Source organism: Dermacentor variabilis, chromosome 4 (genome assembly GCF_050947875.1).
Source record: "Dermacentor variabilis isolate Ectoservices chromosome 4, ASM5094787v1, whole genome shotgun sequence".
NCBI lineage: Eukaryota > Metazoa > Arthropoda > Arachnida > Ixodida > Ixodidae > Dermacentor > Dermacentor variabilis.
The window spans coordinates 6,048,569-6,065,584 of NC_134571.1; the positions used below are offsets into that span (position 1 = coordinate 6,048,569).

The 17,016-nt window shown below is 47.7% G+C and overlaps 1 protein-coding gene across 3 annotated transcripts in view; it reads right to left on the reverse strand.

Moving 5' to 3' along the window:
- The window catches only part of LOC142578609 (sushi, von Willebrand factor type A, EGF and pentraxin domain-containing protein 1-like), a 370,493-nt gene that overhangs the window by 218,911 nt on the left and 134,566 nt on the right, over positions 1–17,016 (reverse strand). For all 3 annotated transcript variants that reach the window (XM_075688011.1, XM_075688012.1, XM_075688010.1), the window contains exon 11: positions 33–177. In XM_075688011.1, coding sequence (XP_075544126.1) covers positions 33–177 — 145 coding nt within the window. The remainder of the gene's footprint in view (positions 1–32; positions 178–17,016) is intronic.

Genomic DNA, 17,016 nt, shown 5'->3' on the forward strand with positions numbered 1-17,016 from the left:
GTTCACGCCCGAAGTGTTGCATATTCGCTCACGTTTCACAATAACTTGGAATGAGCAGGTCGCGGTGTTCTCGGATGCGTCTGTCGCATGGTATGTGACAGTGCTTGGTGGTCCCCAGCTGAAAGTGCTGCCTGGTTCTCTGTCCTTGATAACCTGCAGCTCTCCGGGCCCGTAGTCCTGAACAGAGAGAACAATCATGAAATAATTTTGCGCGGGCATTAATTTAAATTCCACTGAGAATCTAGAGCCGACTTGCTCACAGATGGACAATATTTTGATTGTTCAAGTGATCTGTCATTGATCACCACCTCACAAGCGTGCTACAAAACTACGTCCATTCTCGCGAACTGCTTTCGCGTGCAAACACCGTCTGCACTGTATTTATTCTATGTTAATTTAAGCTGACAAAGGCATAAAAGACGATGGTGTAATGAAAACTTGCATTATTTTTGCTCGTTTGTGTGTGGATGCCCTTCTTTATATGTGCAGCAACACGTGCTCACTGGACATTCGTTGTCAGCGCAGCGGAGGCTGGGCGAAGAGCGCGCTAATGTGCCACACCAATATCTCTTGAGGACGTCATGTGATGCAGTGGTGTTGTTCCTCTCCTTGTCCGGCGACGGCATTAGGCAGATCCCTATGGGCCACTTAGCGCTATTAACTACCATCATAACCAGGAGAGAAAGTAAAGTTGGAGACTGCGAAAATAGATCAGGAGGTGAGGTAAAGCGCGGGGGCCTGATCAGAAGGCGCACGCGATTGCGTCGAGGCTGTCGAAGAAAGCCGGAGTTCAACTGCTATTTTCAGTTGAACCGGACGGGATTCGAGATTTTTCCGACATTCTGAAACCGAACCAGGCAGGCAAATTTTAATGCGTCGGCATTTTTGGCCTACTTCAATGCATTTTCCAGGTGTAGCTATAAATGTATGTTTTATGGCAAAGAAGTCCGACACGGCTGTGGACGGCACGATGGACGCGGACGAGAAGACGCAACAGCGTAGGCTTAGCCAGTCACACCAGGAACAGCGTCTAGCCCGAGCCCCACTTCAGGAGCACTGGCGATCCGGCTGCGGAGCTCTGCACCGGCGCACTTCTTCTTCCTTACAGCTTCCCCCCTCGCTGAAGACGGAGCCGCAAGGGAGGCCTAACGTGTCCTGAGGACGAAGGGCTCATGATACGGCTTGAGCCGATCTACGTGCACAGTTTCGCGGCCTCGGCGACGAAGGTCCGTAGGGGGCGTCAGGGGTTCGATGACGTAGTTCACCGGAGAAGTTTGCTGTAGAACCCGGTAGGGCCCATGGTATCGGGATACAAACTTGGAGGAGACACCTGGTGTCGAGGTAGGATGCACCCACAACCAACCGAGAGCGTCAGGAGAAAACTGGTAGTGGGGGCGCCCGTCATCATGACGACATTTCTGTAGGGCTTGTTCTTGCGCTGCAAGGGAGCGAGCTAGTTGCCGACAATCTTCTGCATACCGGGCGGCTTCGGAAACAGGTGTACCCTCTGACAAGTCGGGACGGTCAGGAAGAATAGTGTCAATGGGAAATGATGGTTCGCGGCCATATAGAAGAAAGAAGGGAGAAAAGCCCGTCGTTGACTGGAGCGCCGTATTGTAGGCGTACGTGACATAGGGAAGGATGAGGTCCCAGTTGGTGTGGTTGGAGGCGACATACATCGAAAGCATGTCGCCAAGAGTTCGGTTAAAGCGTTCTGTCAATCCGTTTGTTTGCGGGTGATATGCGGTGGCACAGCGATGAATAATGAGGCATTCAGCGAGAAGTTCTTGAATGACATCGGCGAGAAAGACGCGGCCACGGTCGCTCAGGAGTTTGCGGGGAGCGTCGTGACGTAGAACGAAGCGTTGAAGGAGGAAGGAGGCAACGTCACGAGCCGTCGCGGCTGGCAGAGCGGCCGTTTCTGCATACCTCGTGAGATGGTCTACAGCTACAAGGACCCAGCGATTGCCAGCAGCTGTGTATGGCAGAGGCCCGTCGAGGTCTATCCCAACCCGGTCAAAGGGTCGCGAAGGGCACGGCAAAGGTTGCATTGGTCCAGAAGGGCGGCAAGGATCAGGCTTGCGGCGTTGACATTCTGTGCAAGAGCGAATGTACTTTTGCACAAATGTGCACATACCACGCCAATAAAACCTATGACGTAGTCTGGTGTAGGTCTTGAAGAGAGCAGCGTGTGCGCACTGAGGGTCGGCGTGGAAAGCGGCGCATACATCAATGCGGAGCTACCGAGGTATTACAAGCAGCCATTTGCGGCCGTCGGAACTGTAGTTACGGCGATAGACAATTCCGTCGCGGATGGCGAAGTGCGAAGCTTGTCAGCATAACGCTCGGGATGGTGGGCGTGTAGGTGAATTAGAGATGTAATCTATCAAAGATGAAATCCAGGAGTCCTTGCGCTGCTCCAAAGACATGTCGACAGAAGTGAATAGAAGTGGGTCGTCTAGGACGGACACACTGACAATGTCGGCGTGGACAGGCGAGCGCGAAAGAGCATCGGCATAGGCGTGCTTCTTGGCTGAGCGGTAGACAACCCGGATATCGTACTCTTGGAGCCTCAATGCCCACCGGGCTAGGCGGCCGCAGGGATCCTTGAGAGACGACAACCAGCAAAGTGCGTGGTGATCGGTAACGACATCGAAGGACCGGCCGTACAGGTATGGGCGAAATTTTGTGATGGCCCAGATGATCGCGAGACATCCTTTTTCCGTGACGGAATAGTTAGCTTCAGCTTTCATCAGAGTGCGGCTCGCGTAAGCAACAACATATTCTTGGCAGCCGGGCTTTCGCTGGGCGAGCACAGCGCCAAGACCAACACCGCTAGCATCCGTATGGATTTCCGTGGGAGCAGTTGGATCGAAATGGCGCAGTATGGGTGGTGCTGTGAGCAGGCGACGTAGTGTTGCGAAGGCATCATCGCAAGTCGGGGATCACGCGGAAAGATTGGGGTCTCCCCGAAGCAGCTCTGTCAGAGGTGCCATAATCGAAGCGAAATTTCGAATAAAGCGGCGGAAGTAAGAGCAGAGGCCAATGAAACTGCGCAAGTCTTTTAGACACGTTGGCCTCGGGAATTCTTTAACAGCACGGAGCTTAGCGGCATCAGGGAGAACGGCGTCCTTCGACACGACATGTCCGAGAATTGTCAGCTTGCGTGCCCCAAAGTGACATTTTTTCAGATTTAGTTGGAGGCCAGCGTCACTGAGACAGCGTAAAACCTGCTCCAAGCGATGAAGGTGAGTAGGAAAATCTGGTGCGAACACTACTAGATCATCCAAATAACACAAGCACGTGTTCCATTTGAGGCCTCGAAGAATAGTGTCCATCATCCGCTCAAAAGTCGCGGGCGCGTTGCAAAGTCCGAATGGCATTAGACGAAATTCGTATAAGCCATCTGGTGTGATGAAAGCAGTTTTAGGCTTATCTTCTGCAGCCGTAGACACCTGCCAATAACCAGAGCGTAGATCGAGGGAGGAAAAGAACTCTGCACCTTGTAAGCTGTCGAGCGCGTCGTCGATCCGCGGCAGTGGATAAACATCCTTTCGGGTTATTTTGTTTAGGCGGCGGTAATCCACGCAAAACCTCCATCAATTATGGCAAAGAAGTCCGACACGGCTGTGGACGGCACGATGGACGCGGACGAGAAGACGCAACAGCGTAGGCTTAGCCAGTCACACCAGGAACAACGTCTAGCCCGAGCCCCACTTCAGGAGCACTGGCGATCCGGCTGCGGAGCTCTGCACCGGCGCACTTCTTCTTCCTTACAACTTCGTATAATTGTTTTCCCATCTACCTGTGTTGCTGGGTAGTTCATGGTCGAGTGGCTAGATCATTGGGTTCCTATGCTGAGGGAACTGAGTTCGAAACTAACTGATAGACGAACGCGGGCGATTAAGAATGTGGCAGTGTGTACATAGGTGCCCCTCTTCAACGAACCTCGTTCACGCTGATATGGGTTACTGTAGGTGCGAGACTAGGTAAGTACCGCTGTTGAATGAACCTTTTGATGCCAACTTGGGTCACTGGGTAGGTTCGAGTACGTGTGTGTCGCTCTTCGATGAACATCTTGGATGCCAACTTGAGTCACTAGGTACGCGCCACTCGCAATGCGTCGCTCTACAATGGCGAAAAAGATCCTTTAAGTTTATCCGACGCTGGGCGAAATCGAAGCCAGGTAACAATGGTTCCTCATGCACATCGGCCCGAAGCTTTAGCAGGCTGCGTCACAAATGCCCTGGACATGTGGCGCTTTTCAGTGAACGTCTCTCACGCTAACGCTTTAGCGAGCTGCTCCACGAATCTCCTGGTTATGTGCCACTCCTCAGTGAACCTCTCGCCAACTTGGGCCACTGAGTATGTGGCACTCAAGTGTGCGTCAAGCGCGGGAACAATTCTCAGCGTTCGCAGGCACCGGCGCGCCGCGCTCCTCTTTTCGGAGGCCACGTGCGGACTTCTCGGAAGCGTCACAAGATGGAGCAGCGTGCCCAGAAAGGAGCGCGGTAGAGGCGCACGGTTGCCGTATGACGCCTTTCCTACAGTTCGCTCTCACCGGCTCGCTGCGCGTTTCAGAGGCGACGCTCAGGCTTTGCAGCGGGGCCGCTTGTGGCACCGAGCGTTGGTAGGGAGGTGCGATGAAGGAGGCCTGCTGCAGTACACGTCTCATACGTAACTCGTTTCGACAGTGGCAATGCGTGTGCCGTTACACTGATTCAAAGGTAAACGCATTGCCGTCGTTGCCATGGGGTCTGCCGAATTTTTTCAAGAAGCCGTTGCGAAGTGGCTCCACCATAGGTTGCGCACAGGGCCGTTCATGAAATTGTGCCGAGAGAGGACGACGTCTGTTAGTTCCGTGCGTGATGTGTTGCCCGAGAACAGTCATGTGGCTCGACGCAGTGATCTCGTCCGCTCACTCAATTGAATCCATGGTGTGAACTCAGCTGAACACTGTGCGTGATACCGGCGCGAGCGGTCCCGACAGATTCACCGACTCTGAGTCGATATGGAGCATACTGCATTATCCAGGGCATCTTCATGGTGTGTCCACGCACTATCCGTAAGTCGGCAAACTCACTCATTACCGGATCACTCATAATTAGAACGACCCGTGAGTTCGTCTGATCGAAGTTCGCCTGAAAATGCCCGATGGTGTAGAATTTTGGCGAGTTTGAGTCTGAGTGAGCCCGGCTGAGCGTAATGGAGCTCCTAGTGCATCCTCCTCTACGCTCGGTGGGTTGCGCAGGATGCGTCGTCAGGAGCAGCACGCTCGCGGTTTGCGTCAGCACCAAAGATGCCTTGCAAAAAGGCGGTGAGTGTGCTCAGAGGCTGGAGCGCAGAGCCAGCCCGATGCAGCGGGATAACGTCGTGCTGCCGGAGCTTGCTGAACTGGGTTGGTTGATGTTGAAGGACATCGAAGAGTGCAAAATACGGGACGTATAAACCGTTCACAGTGGTTTCAGTGCGGAGCGCAAAAGAGAAGGCACTACCGGCTGAGACGCCATGCAACGCCTTATGAGTTCGCAAATACATGCGTGAATCACCGCAAAAGTGTAATAGGCTTGAGCTAAGTGCATTGAGTGCATTCAATATCAGCGTACTCTGCAGTACCAATATGTGGGATTTGCGAGCTCGTGTGTTGTGCGGACAGTGCATTTTAAAAAATAAGTGGTTGTCATAAATGAATGATTATTTTTACCGATAGTTAGCTTGAAAAAAAAATTGCTAACTCTGACAGATATGCGATATAAAAGGGGCGACTCCGAGCGCACTAAGAATGATTTAGTCTCTTTTAGTACAGTTTTCATGTCGCCCCACTCTAATGCTTAACGAAGATTTCGCGTCCGGTAACGCGCTGGTACAGTAAGGCGCAAAGAACCCGAACGCGACCGGCAACCACCTGCACGTGATATTCAAGCGACAGCGACGAGCAACTGAGCAGCACTTTCGCGTCACGGAGTGCAGCAATCACAGGGATGGGACATCGCAAAATAAAGTAGCGATACATTTACATTGTTATCCGAATAAATGAAATTGTACGCACCTATAGAATTTGTACACGTAATACAAGGCCAATGATTTAAGCAAGGCGCATTAGATCCACTAGTATGCTGTCATGTTGTCATCGCCAATGAAAGTCCGTTCTATGCAGGCAGCGTAAAACGACGTGGCGCCATCTCGTGAGCAAAACTCAAAACACTTTTGCAGCTCTTGGTGGCGTTTCGGCCCTAACAGCGTAAAAACAAACAGCTGATCTCAATAATAAGGACAAGACAACGTCCACACTTTGGTCTCACCTTCAGATGAGACGAAGTGATGGCCATATTAGTATTCATTTTTTGTTGCCACTGCAAAGCGCGAGTTGCAAGAGAGAATTCTGATCGAAACGAGCGGACCAGGGCGCACTGGTTACTGACATGTTGTTGCGCCAGGCACGTACCCAGGATTTTTTTTCGGGGGGGGGGGGCCCAACAACTCCACCACCACCACCACCACCACCACCACCACCACCACCACCACCATCATCATCATCATAATCATCATCATCAGCCTGTTCTATGTCCACTGCAGGACGAAGGCCTCTCTCTGCGATCTCCAATTACCCCTGTCCTGCGCCAGCCCATTCCAACAAGCACCCGCGAATTTCCTAATTTCATCGCCCCACCTAGTGTTTTGTCGTCCTCGATTGCGTTTTCCTTCTCTTGGTACCCATTCTGTAACCCTAATGGTCCAACGGTTATCTAACCGGCGCATTACATGACCTGCCCAGGTACATTTTTTCCCTCTTGATGTCAATTAGAATATCATCTATACCCGTTCGCTTTCTGATCCAAACCGCTCTCTTTCTCTCTCTTAACGTTATGCCTAGCAATCTTCGTTCGATCGCTCTTTGCGCGGTCCTTAACTGGCTCTCAAGACTCTGCCCCATATGTCAGCACTGGCAAAATGCACTGATTGCACACCTTACTTTTCAGTAATAATGGTAAGCTTCCAGTCAGGAGCTGGCAATTTCTGCCGTATGCGATCCAACCTATTTTTATTCTTCTGTGAATTTCCTTCTCATGATCAGGTTTCCCTGTGATTAATTGACCTAGGTACATGTACACATTGCAGTAGTACTCAGCAGATTTCGCGATAACCTGATTGATGACATGGATGTGATCCATTGTAAAGTATCTCTTCCTGAAGCCAGCCTGTTACCTTGGTTGACAAAATCCAGTGTTGCGCTTCACATTCTTTAGTGGCCGACTGGCGATCCTGATCTCTTGTTCCTTTGCCCGGCTATTTATCATTATCTTCATCTTCTGCGTATTAATACTCTACCGCACTCTTAGACTCTCTCTGTTAAGGTCTCCAATCATTTGTTGTAACTCGTCTGCATTGTTGTTGAATAGAACAATAGCATCGGCAAACCGAAGGTTGCTGTGATATTTGCCGTCGACCTTTACTCCTAGGCCTTCCCAGTTTAATAGCTTGAATTCTTCTAAGCACGCAGTGAATAGCTTTGGAGAAATTGTGTCTCCCTATCTGACCCCTTTCTCTATAGGTATCTCCCTGCTTTTCTTGTGTAGAATTAAGGTAGCTGTAGAACCTCTGTAGATATTCTGACGCGAAGGACGAGTCAGTAAGACGAGAAGCTATTTACAGAATATATTTACAACAACGGTTGCAGCGCTGACCGGTTAGATTCACAGCGCGAGCCCAGTTCGTTCTTCCTCCTCTTTTCTGGAGTGATGGCGCCCACGCGCCTCGTTCAAACAAACAAATACCACACGCATGTAGCAATATTTTCCAAGCTTTTTACGTAAGCGTTCTGTACTCCTTGATTACGTAGTGCCTCGATGACTGCTGGTATCTCTACTGAATCAAATGCATTTGCGTAATCTATCTAAGCCACATAGAGAGGCTTATTTACTCTGCAGATTTCGCGATAACCTGATTGATGACATGGATGTGATGCATTGTAATGTATCTCTTCCTGAAGCCAGCCTGTTCCCTTGTTTGACAAAATCCAGTGTTGCCCTTATTCTATTGGAGATTATTTTGGTAAATATTTTATATAATACTGGGAGCAAGCTAATAGACCTATAATTTTTCAATTCTTTAACGTCTCCTTTTTTGTGGATTAGTATAATGTCTGCATTCTTCCAGTTTTCTGGGACCCTTGCAGTCGATAGACACTTCGTATAAAGAGCCGCCAGTTTTCCAAGCATTATGTCTCCTCCATCTTTGATTAAGTCGACTGTTATTCCACCTTCTCCTCCCGATCTTCATCGTTTCATGTCTTGCAGGGCCCTTCTGACCTCATCGCTAGTTATAGGCCTGTCGCCAAGGCCTGTGTGCCGGGGACGGGGAGTAGGGGCCTCCTTATCCGGCAGTACAATAAAGTTGCTATTATCATCATCATCATTAGAAGAGTTTCTGTATCCTGTTCATTACTGTTTCTAAGTGAGGTATCGTGACTCCTTTGGGTACTGTATACAGGTCAGCTTAAAATTTTTCCGCTGCTTTTACTATATCTTCGAGATTGCTGATGATATTATCCTTCTTATCTTTTAGTACATACATCATGGTTTGTCCTATGCCAGGTTTCTTTTTTGCTGATTTCAGGCTGCGTTCATTTTTTACGGCTTCTTCAGTCTTTCTCGTGTTATAGTTTCGAATATCAGTTATTTTCGCCTTGTTGATCAGTTTTGACAGTTCCGCGAATTGCGTAACGCTGTGCGGCCGCCAGTCCCATACAGCCGCGAAGAGCGCAGGACTCTGCGATTCTAGACGTACTGCGCTCACCGCGAAAGGTTAGAAAAACACCCACATAAGCACAGCAGAGAAGTGGCTAGGTGAGGCGGTTCGACCGATAACTGTAGAAGCATCATTCAAAACAAGTAATTGTTCTCCACTTCCGGCGGCGTTTTCTCTACTTCCTTTTTAAATAAAAAGATGTTGATCCATAAATATTCTCATAAACGACGGTTCACTTTTTTATTATTCGCTTTTGCTTGCAGTTCGGTTGTTGCCTTGGCTCTCTCCCTTATTAGATCGCTTAATTTCTGAACTCCTTGCAATTTTTGTTTCCAGTTGCCAATTTTGCATAGAAAGTGCTATACAATTAGGGAAAAACGGACGAGGTAACGGGCGACAGTCATCTTGCTTGTGGGTTTAAGGGTTATTGCAGGGTTTCATGATGGACGCTCTTTCACATTATTTTATTTCCCACCTTATCTAACCCATATCACGTGTAGATGGTTCCGGGCATCTGCCAGCGTCGCGGCGAGCTGTAACTCAAGGAAATAATGAAGCAAAGGGAAAAGATAAACGCAATTGGCGTTTTCTCTGGCCGCAACTCGTTCCATGAGAGTACAGACCAGCTGAGTAACAGCCGCATCCCCCTCCTGGTCCCAGGATCAGCCTAAACAAAGAAGGTTGAACTAACAAAAGCAAGATCTATGCGCGTGACGGTTGAATAGATGGTGACAACTGAACGCATCTCGAGTTAATTGCGCGGGTGCGGAATCTATGAGAAAACTGTCCTTCACATTACAAGAGAGGCCGATAACTACCGCCATGTAGAAGGAGTGAACAAGGCAGCATAATGCTGACCGATGAACAGCCGCCAAGTCTCAACATTGATCTGGCGGCGCTTTAGGAATGTGTGAGGAGTGGTGGCGTGGGTGGGGAGGGGGGGGCGGGGGTATGCCACATGATTTCGGGGGGGGCCCGGACCCCCCCGGGCCCCCCCTGGGTACGTGCCTGTGTTGCGCAGTCACTGTAACCCCGCCGGAAGTCGCCGCGTAGGCTTCCGGGCGACAGGCGAGATTTTCTGACTGGCCAAAAGCCGGCAAGTTCGACAAGTGACAGCGACGGATCACTCTGCGCGACGGCAAAACCAGTCGCTGGTGGCCATCGCTTGTCGTAGCTCGAAAACGTGGACATCCGCGTACACTATATATAGACGCTGAAAAGTTATTATTCTACACTTAACGACACGCTATTGCAAAAATTCGTTCATTCACAAGGAAGCTAGACGGCTAGAATCTCTGAACAGACTACCCAGCTAATTGCTCAATTATCAGAAAACTTAATAATGCAGATTAGGCAGAATGATGAGCAGGCGAATACAAGAAGTGAGATGGGAAATGCAAGGAAAGTAGCTGCTTTTCCTTGTGTCCTTTGCATGTCGCATGAATTCAAAAAGGTTGCTAATAGATATGGTGTCACTGTGGCTTTCACAGCTCCTGTGAAGCTTAGGCATGTTTCGGTGGCGACCGACATAAAGAAAAAGGAAAACTTCGAGGACGCTTAATGCTTCGCCTTTAAGAATAGAATGCGATCGCCGTGAAAAATCCCTGACTGCTTCTCACGCTTCCCGGCAACTGCTGCTCATATAACCGTAAGGCTTACGGGGAAACGCTGGCGGCGAACGCTATGCACGAAGGCGAGCTTTCTGGTAGAAACACGACCTCTTGCAGGGGCCGATCCCGGAGGTTGTGCGCAGCCACGCCAAAGAAATTAAATCATTTTCAGGTTTCTCTTATTGTTTCGCACTTTATTTCAGTCTACGAAGATTTAACATAAACGCATGCGCTGTCGATGTTTCCTTTCATGACATTTGTTCGTAGGCTGTCATTCTCAAGATTCCGAGGAATAACTTTGTCAAAAATGTAAGACAAGGTATGAGCAACTTTAGTGATAAAACGGTGTGGCAATACAACCGGCATATACCGTATGCCATATATAAAAACCTGGAATATACATATAGCTAAATATTTTAGCTTTTCATCTATGCTTTCCATCGCGGTGAGACTAAATCAGCAGTTTTTATTGGTTGCCCGGACGGAATCCTTCACGACAACAGTGCGTCTAAGAAAGAGGAAGAAAAGTTTCTGCTGACGTCCCAAAAATTACAAAGATGCTAGAGGTATGGCTTCAGACAATTTGTATGTCCTTAAATGTAAGCAAAAGCGCCCTTTTAGTGTTCTCGGTCATGGACCCGGTTTCAATTTCTCTAACTTATAAGCAAGAACCCATCCCACAGGTTGAGTCTCTAAAATATTTGGGAATCACATATAATGGCAAACTCAACTGGAGTCCGCACATAGAGAGTGTAGCGGGTAAGGCACAACGTGCTTTAGGTATTCTGCGCAGAATGAGTAACCGAAAATATGGACTACGTAGGGATTCACTGTTGATGATTTATAAAATGTATATGCGCCCCATATTGGAATTTGGGTGTGTCTTGTTCTCAGGCGGCCCTGCTTATAAAATAAAGCCTCTGGTTCTTTTGGAGCGTGAGGCCCTACGCCTGTGTCTGGGACTCCCCAGGTTTGTGGCCATTAATGTTATCTACCAAGAAGCACGCCTTCCAACAATGCCCTGCAGATTTCGCATCTTAACAGTTCAAACATTTCTGAAATTTTACAGCTTGCAGCTTAGACGATCTGAATACGCATTCATTAATGATCCAAATTCCTTCTTCCTTGCTCACTGGCCTCGATTTCACACTCCACAGATCATATTTGTTCAAAAACAATTAGATAGCCTGAATGGGAACATTCGAGAGGTAATTCCGTCAACCGAATCACATCAGAATATTAAGATAGATTTTGATGACATTTTCCCCCCCAACTCCAAGTTTCAATCTGCCACTTTTTTAAATAACCTGTTGCAAGATTACCTAGCACACGTGCAAACAAATAACATAATAGCTACAGACGCTTCAGTGAACAACGAAAAGGCGGGCGTAGGCATCTTCTCGCTTCCGCTTGGCTGGTCATTCTCCTTGAGACTGCCAGACTTCACACCTGTCTTTGAAGCCGAGCTTTTAGCAATTCTTTTAGCGCTTCGGAAACTCCAGTCGAACTCAATAAGTGCGGTTATTATGACAGATTCCCTTTCGGTCTGTACTTCGCTTACGGCTTCACCCAATTCGCCACCACTAAAGACGTTTCTAACATTAGTTCCTCCACAGTTGAATTCTCTAAAACTATTATGGGTACCTGGACATTGTGGCTTACATTCAAATGAAATGGCAGACGCATTAGCGCGAGCATCCCTGAGTGGACCTGTAATGCCCGTTCTTCCTTTGGTGGCTCACATAACAGCAATCAGATATAGAAAATATTCATTTCATAGAGATATCATTGAATCAATAACAACATGGACAGAATATCAGCACCTCAAATTTCCGTGGAAAATCCAGTGGTGTCCATCAAGACAATCAGAAGTAGCAATCACGAGATTACGCTGCCGTGTCCCTCCATTAAACCTATATTTACACAGGACTGGTCTGCCGCTATCACCTCTGTGTCCATACTGCCAAGAAACAGAATCACTAGATCATTATTTTTTGGTGTGTCGACGATACAAATTGTTAAGAAAAAGACATCTAGAACTTCCGTTCGCAAAATTAGGGTTAATGTTATCAACAGAAATTATACTATCTTTCGGTGCGTCAGTTATAGGGGGCAGCCACAGGGACGTTTTTGATGCCGTTTGCAGTTACATCCAGTCAACAAAACGAATAACTTTTTAACTTTGTCTTGTATTTTGTTTGTTTTTGTATGTTTTCTTCTCTCTTTCGTTAAATTTTTTTTTCTCATCGAATAAGTGGCACTTCGAAAGAATAGGTGAACGTTTCAGCACCCAATTCTTGGCCAATCCCCCAGTGTGGGTATGAGCCATAACATGAGGCCATCATCATCATCATCATCGCCCTTAGTGTTTCATGCCCTCCCCCCTTACCTGCGTGTAGGGTAAGAGGTGGGCACCCCAGTTCGGTGAAATATTAAAGTTTTCAATCAATCAATCAATCAATCATGTAAGAAGCGTCCACTTCTCACGTCATTGCGCCTATAGTGTCGTGGACTCTCTCGAAGGCCCAAGTCTTCGATGTTATTGTCCCTACGAGGAATCATCCTGAGACTGTGACCGCCTTGACGTATATGGAAGAACAAGAACGAAGTCACTTGGGGACAATAAAGAAAGGAAAATGATGTATATGCTGATAGTACACGTTCAAGGCTAGATGCGCTCGGCGTTTTGTATGAATGCACAGAATGAGACAACGGCTGAGCGGGGCGAGTGCGAGCACCAACAACAACAACCGTCTTCTTCGTCTTCGCCTTCTGCTGACGCCCGTATTTCTTACTACAATCATTCCCGCCGAAAAAGGAGCCATCCTGGCGACCTATGAAACAGGCAGCACCGGGGTGGGTGGCTTCAGTCGGTCGACATGAACAGTTTCGCGCCTGCGATGCCGTTGGTCCGTGGATGGCTGAGTAGGCTCAATGGCGTCGTTGACCTGGGGCGTCTGTTGTAGAACTAGGTAAGGGCCATCATACTTTGAGCTGAACTGTGTAGAAAATCCAGCAGTAGAGGAATGAACGCGGAGTCATACCAGCATTTCAGGTGAATATTTATTTATTTATTTACAGAATACTGCAGGCCAACTTGTGACCCAGGCAGGAGGGAATACGTTCATACAGCAATGTAATTAAATACGTTCAAAGAAAAGAAGTGCATATGAAATATGAAATACATTGAATCATATGAGGTACATTGAAGGATGATATAAATACATAAAAAACACATTCTACAAGCATACAATGCAAGGGATTGAATTGAAAGGAGAGAAATATTTACAGTACCAGTTTACACAGTTTACACAGGTTGTTTTTTTTTTCATGCTAACACGCATGAAAGATGCATAACACATATGAAGGAAATTCAAGCTTGCGTCACGGCCATGTTTCTGGGAGGCCTGGTCTTACGTGGTAAGTGAGCCAGCGATCTGACGACATTCTTCGGCATAACTGACGGCTTCAGATAGAGTCCTAGCTTCGGAAACGTCGGGGCCCTATAACAGAATTGTGTCCATAAACGAGGAAGGTTCGCGGCCAAGAAGAAAGAAGGGACAGAATCCCGTGGTAGACTGAGGGGCGCTATTGTAAGCATACGTAACAAAGGGGAGGATGCCGTCCCAGTTGGCGTGGTCAGCGGCGACTGCCACTGTGTCCCTGAATTTGAAAACTGCGCCATCATTTCCAAACACCGAGAACAGCATATACGTGAAATCATAGAGGCTGACAAGATACAGCCGCTGGGCGACCTTTGCATCAGCATGCCGTGTAGTGTCCTCGCAAAAAACGAAATCAAGTATCTGGCTGTGACGCAAAAGGTGTTCATGTGTGACTTAATGCAAAAGTTGTTTTTTCATTAATTTTGCTCATGTATATAGTTCGGGTGATTTCGCAAATAAAGATCAGTTGAAGTCAGCGCCTGTGTTGTGTTCTTTCTTCCTTCAGTCCTCGTCTTTTGCGCGGTGCAAATATGTCGATATTGAATCACCAACTCGCCCAAGCTTCCACCTTATCTTAGACTCTCGCCATTCGACCTCCTTTACGGTCGATTCATCCGGGGACCGATGTCCATTGGAATTGTGGACAAGCGATAACGTAGATGCCGAAACAAAGACAACTTATGGATACGTTGTAGAGCTCCAGGAGCGCCTCATAACACGTGCAAGGTGGCCCATGAAGAAATATAGAAGGCAAAAGTTAGACAAAAGAAGTATTATGATCAAAAAACAAGAGTTCGACAGCTATCGACAGGGGACAAAGTATTGCTGCTCCTACCATCAGGTAGAAACAAGCTGATTCTGATATAAAAGGGCCTTGCAGAGTCGTCGAAAAACGTAATGAGTATGACTTCGGGGGTCGAATGAGCCTATTTCATATAAAGCTCCTAAAGAAATATGAGGAAAGGGAGTTCACGTCTGACGTCCTGCAACACGCCGCAGTCACTGTGCAGACGGACAACACAGAAGAGCAGTAAATGCCTTTTGTTAATTGCTCTACACCAACGGGAAAACATACAGGAATGTGTTAGCAGCAACTGACTTGAGCAACCAACAGACAGTGCAGATTAATTATCTCCTGAAAGAGTTTCAAGATGTGTTTTCAGATGTGCTGCACAAGACAAACTTTGTCGAGTGCAAGTCGCGCCTCACAACAGAAACACCGGTATGTGTACTACGTCCGTACCCTATACCATTTGCCATCCAAGAAGTTGTAGAACAGAAAGTCCTGGACATGCTAACGCACGCATAATTGAACCCTCCGACTACCCTTATCAAGCACCCATCGTTATGGTGAAGAAAAAAGAAGGAAAGATGCCGCTTTGCATTAAATTCAGACAGCTGAATCGAGTTGTAGTTACGGAAAACGAACCCATACCTCGAGTGGACATGATGTTTGCCAAACTGGGCCAAGCCACTACTTTTCGAAATTCGATTTCGCAAAAGGGTATTGGCAGGTGCCTATGAACGATGCATCTAAGCCTGTCACCGCGTTTCAATCTTCTTCTGGGCCGTACCAATTCAGATTTATGCCTTTCGGCATCAAGACCGTACCTGCGGTGTTCACTCGACTCATGATACGAGTGGTAGAAGGAATACTGAACATATATCACCATTTGGCGATATGCTAATAGCCACACAAACCTGGGACGAGCACATTACCACTCTCACCAAGTTCCTGGAACGTGTTCGGGCAGCTCATCAGGCCATAAAGCCCTCAAAAAGTGAGGTTGCCTTTACTTCGGTAAAGTTCTTAGGACATATTGTCGGGAACAATCTTCTCCACCACAGATTGTGACGTTAGAGAAGATTCAGGCTGCAAAAAGACGGCAGACGAAGAAATAAGCGCCGCTCCTTTATTGGCTTAGCGGGTTATTACGGAGGTTTCAAACCAAATTATTCTGCTGTTGCAGAGCCTCCAACAGAACTCACCAAGAAGCGAGGTCCTGATAAGGTCCCCTGGGACAAATGCCATCAACAAGCTTTTGAAACGTTGCGACGCCTGCTATCGTCTAGTCCTGTATTACGATCACCGGACTTACGCAGCCCTTCATATTGCATACGGACGCGTCTTCGTCCACTATTGGCGCCGTCTTACTGCAGCGGCACGACGGGGTGCTACACTCAGTAGCCTATGCCAGCCGTAAACTCCTCGCACGGGAAATACGCTAGTCAACTATGGAGAGAGGCCCTGGCACTGGTGTGGGCCATTCAAAAGTTCCATATGTACCTCTTCGGCTAGCGTTTCGTGCTGCAAACTGACCACCAGCCTCTTGCTTAAATAAAATCTGCCAAACATATGAATAGCCGAGTGCTCCGCTGGAGTCTCTTGCTAACCGAATACGACTTCGTGGTTGAATACATTAAGGGCGTCGAAAACATAGGTGCTGACTACCTCAGCCGCGTTTGACTCTGGACTTCTGATCCTTTTCGTTTCATCTTTTACAAATGAGCTCATGTATGTATTTTTTCCTGACTACGTGTTTTTTAACTCGACAGACACCCGTGACCAATGTTTTTTTTTTTTTCTCGTATGTCGTTTGCGTGTGTCCTCCTTTCGTCCGCTTGTCTAAAAGGTTTTTTTTTGTAAACAACTTTCTTCAGCGGGGGATTATTGTGGGGAGAGGATACAATATTCCTTTTTTATAATTGTTTTTTTCACGTGTACGCCGCGAATTGTGGACTCAATAGAATTGCGACTTTGACGAAATCGGAAACCGAAGCGGCACGGGAGCTGAAAGAAAAAAAAAAGAACAAAACGAAAGAAGTGCTAGACAACCCTGATTATCAAGACACCACAAACATGGAAATTAACGTGAGGGCACATAAAAGGAGGTGTTCTCCCCTTGAGGCTTCCACTTCACACTCAGTTAGTAAATCCAAGAATATCCTGCATGAAGTCAACCCGAAAGGTAATATATTGGAGGAGGCTGTGGCCTCTGCGGTGCTCTCATCAGTTAGAGGTAGATGAGGGTGTTGCAGTGGAACTGCAGATCAGTATTCGCTGCTTCTGCTGATTTAAACGTTATATCTTCTCAAATTTCTACAGATGTAATTTTACTGCAAGAAACCTGGTTATCCCCTGAAAAACAATTTTCTTTGCGCAATTTTACGTCATTTCGCCTAGATCGCCCATCTAGAGGTGGGGGACTGTT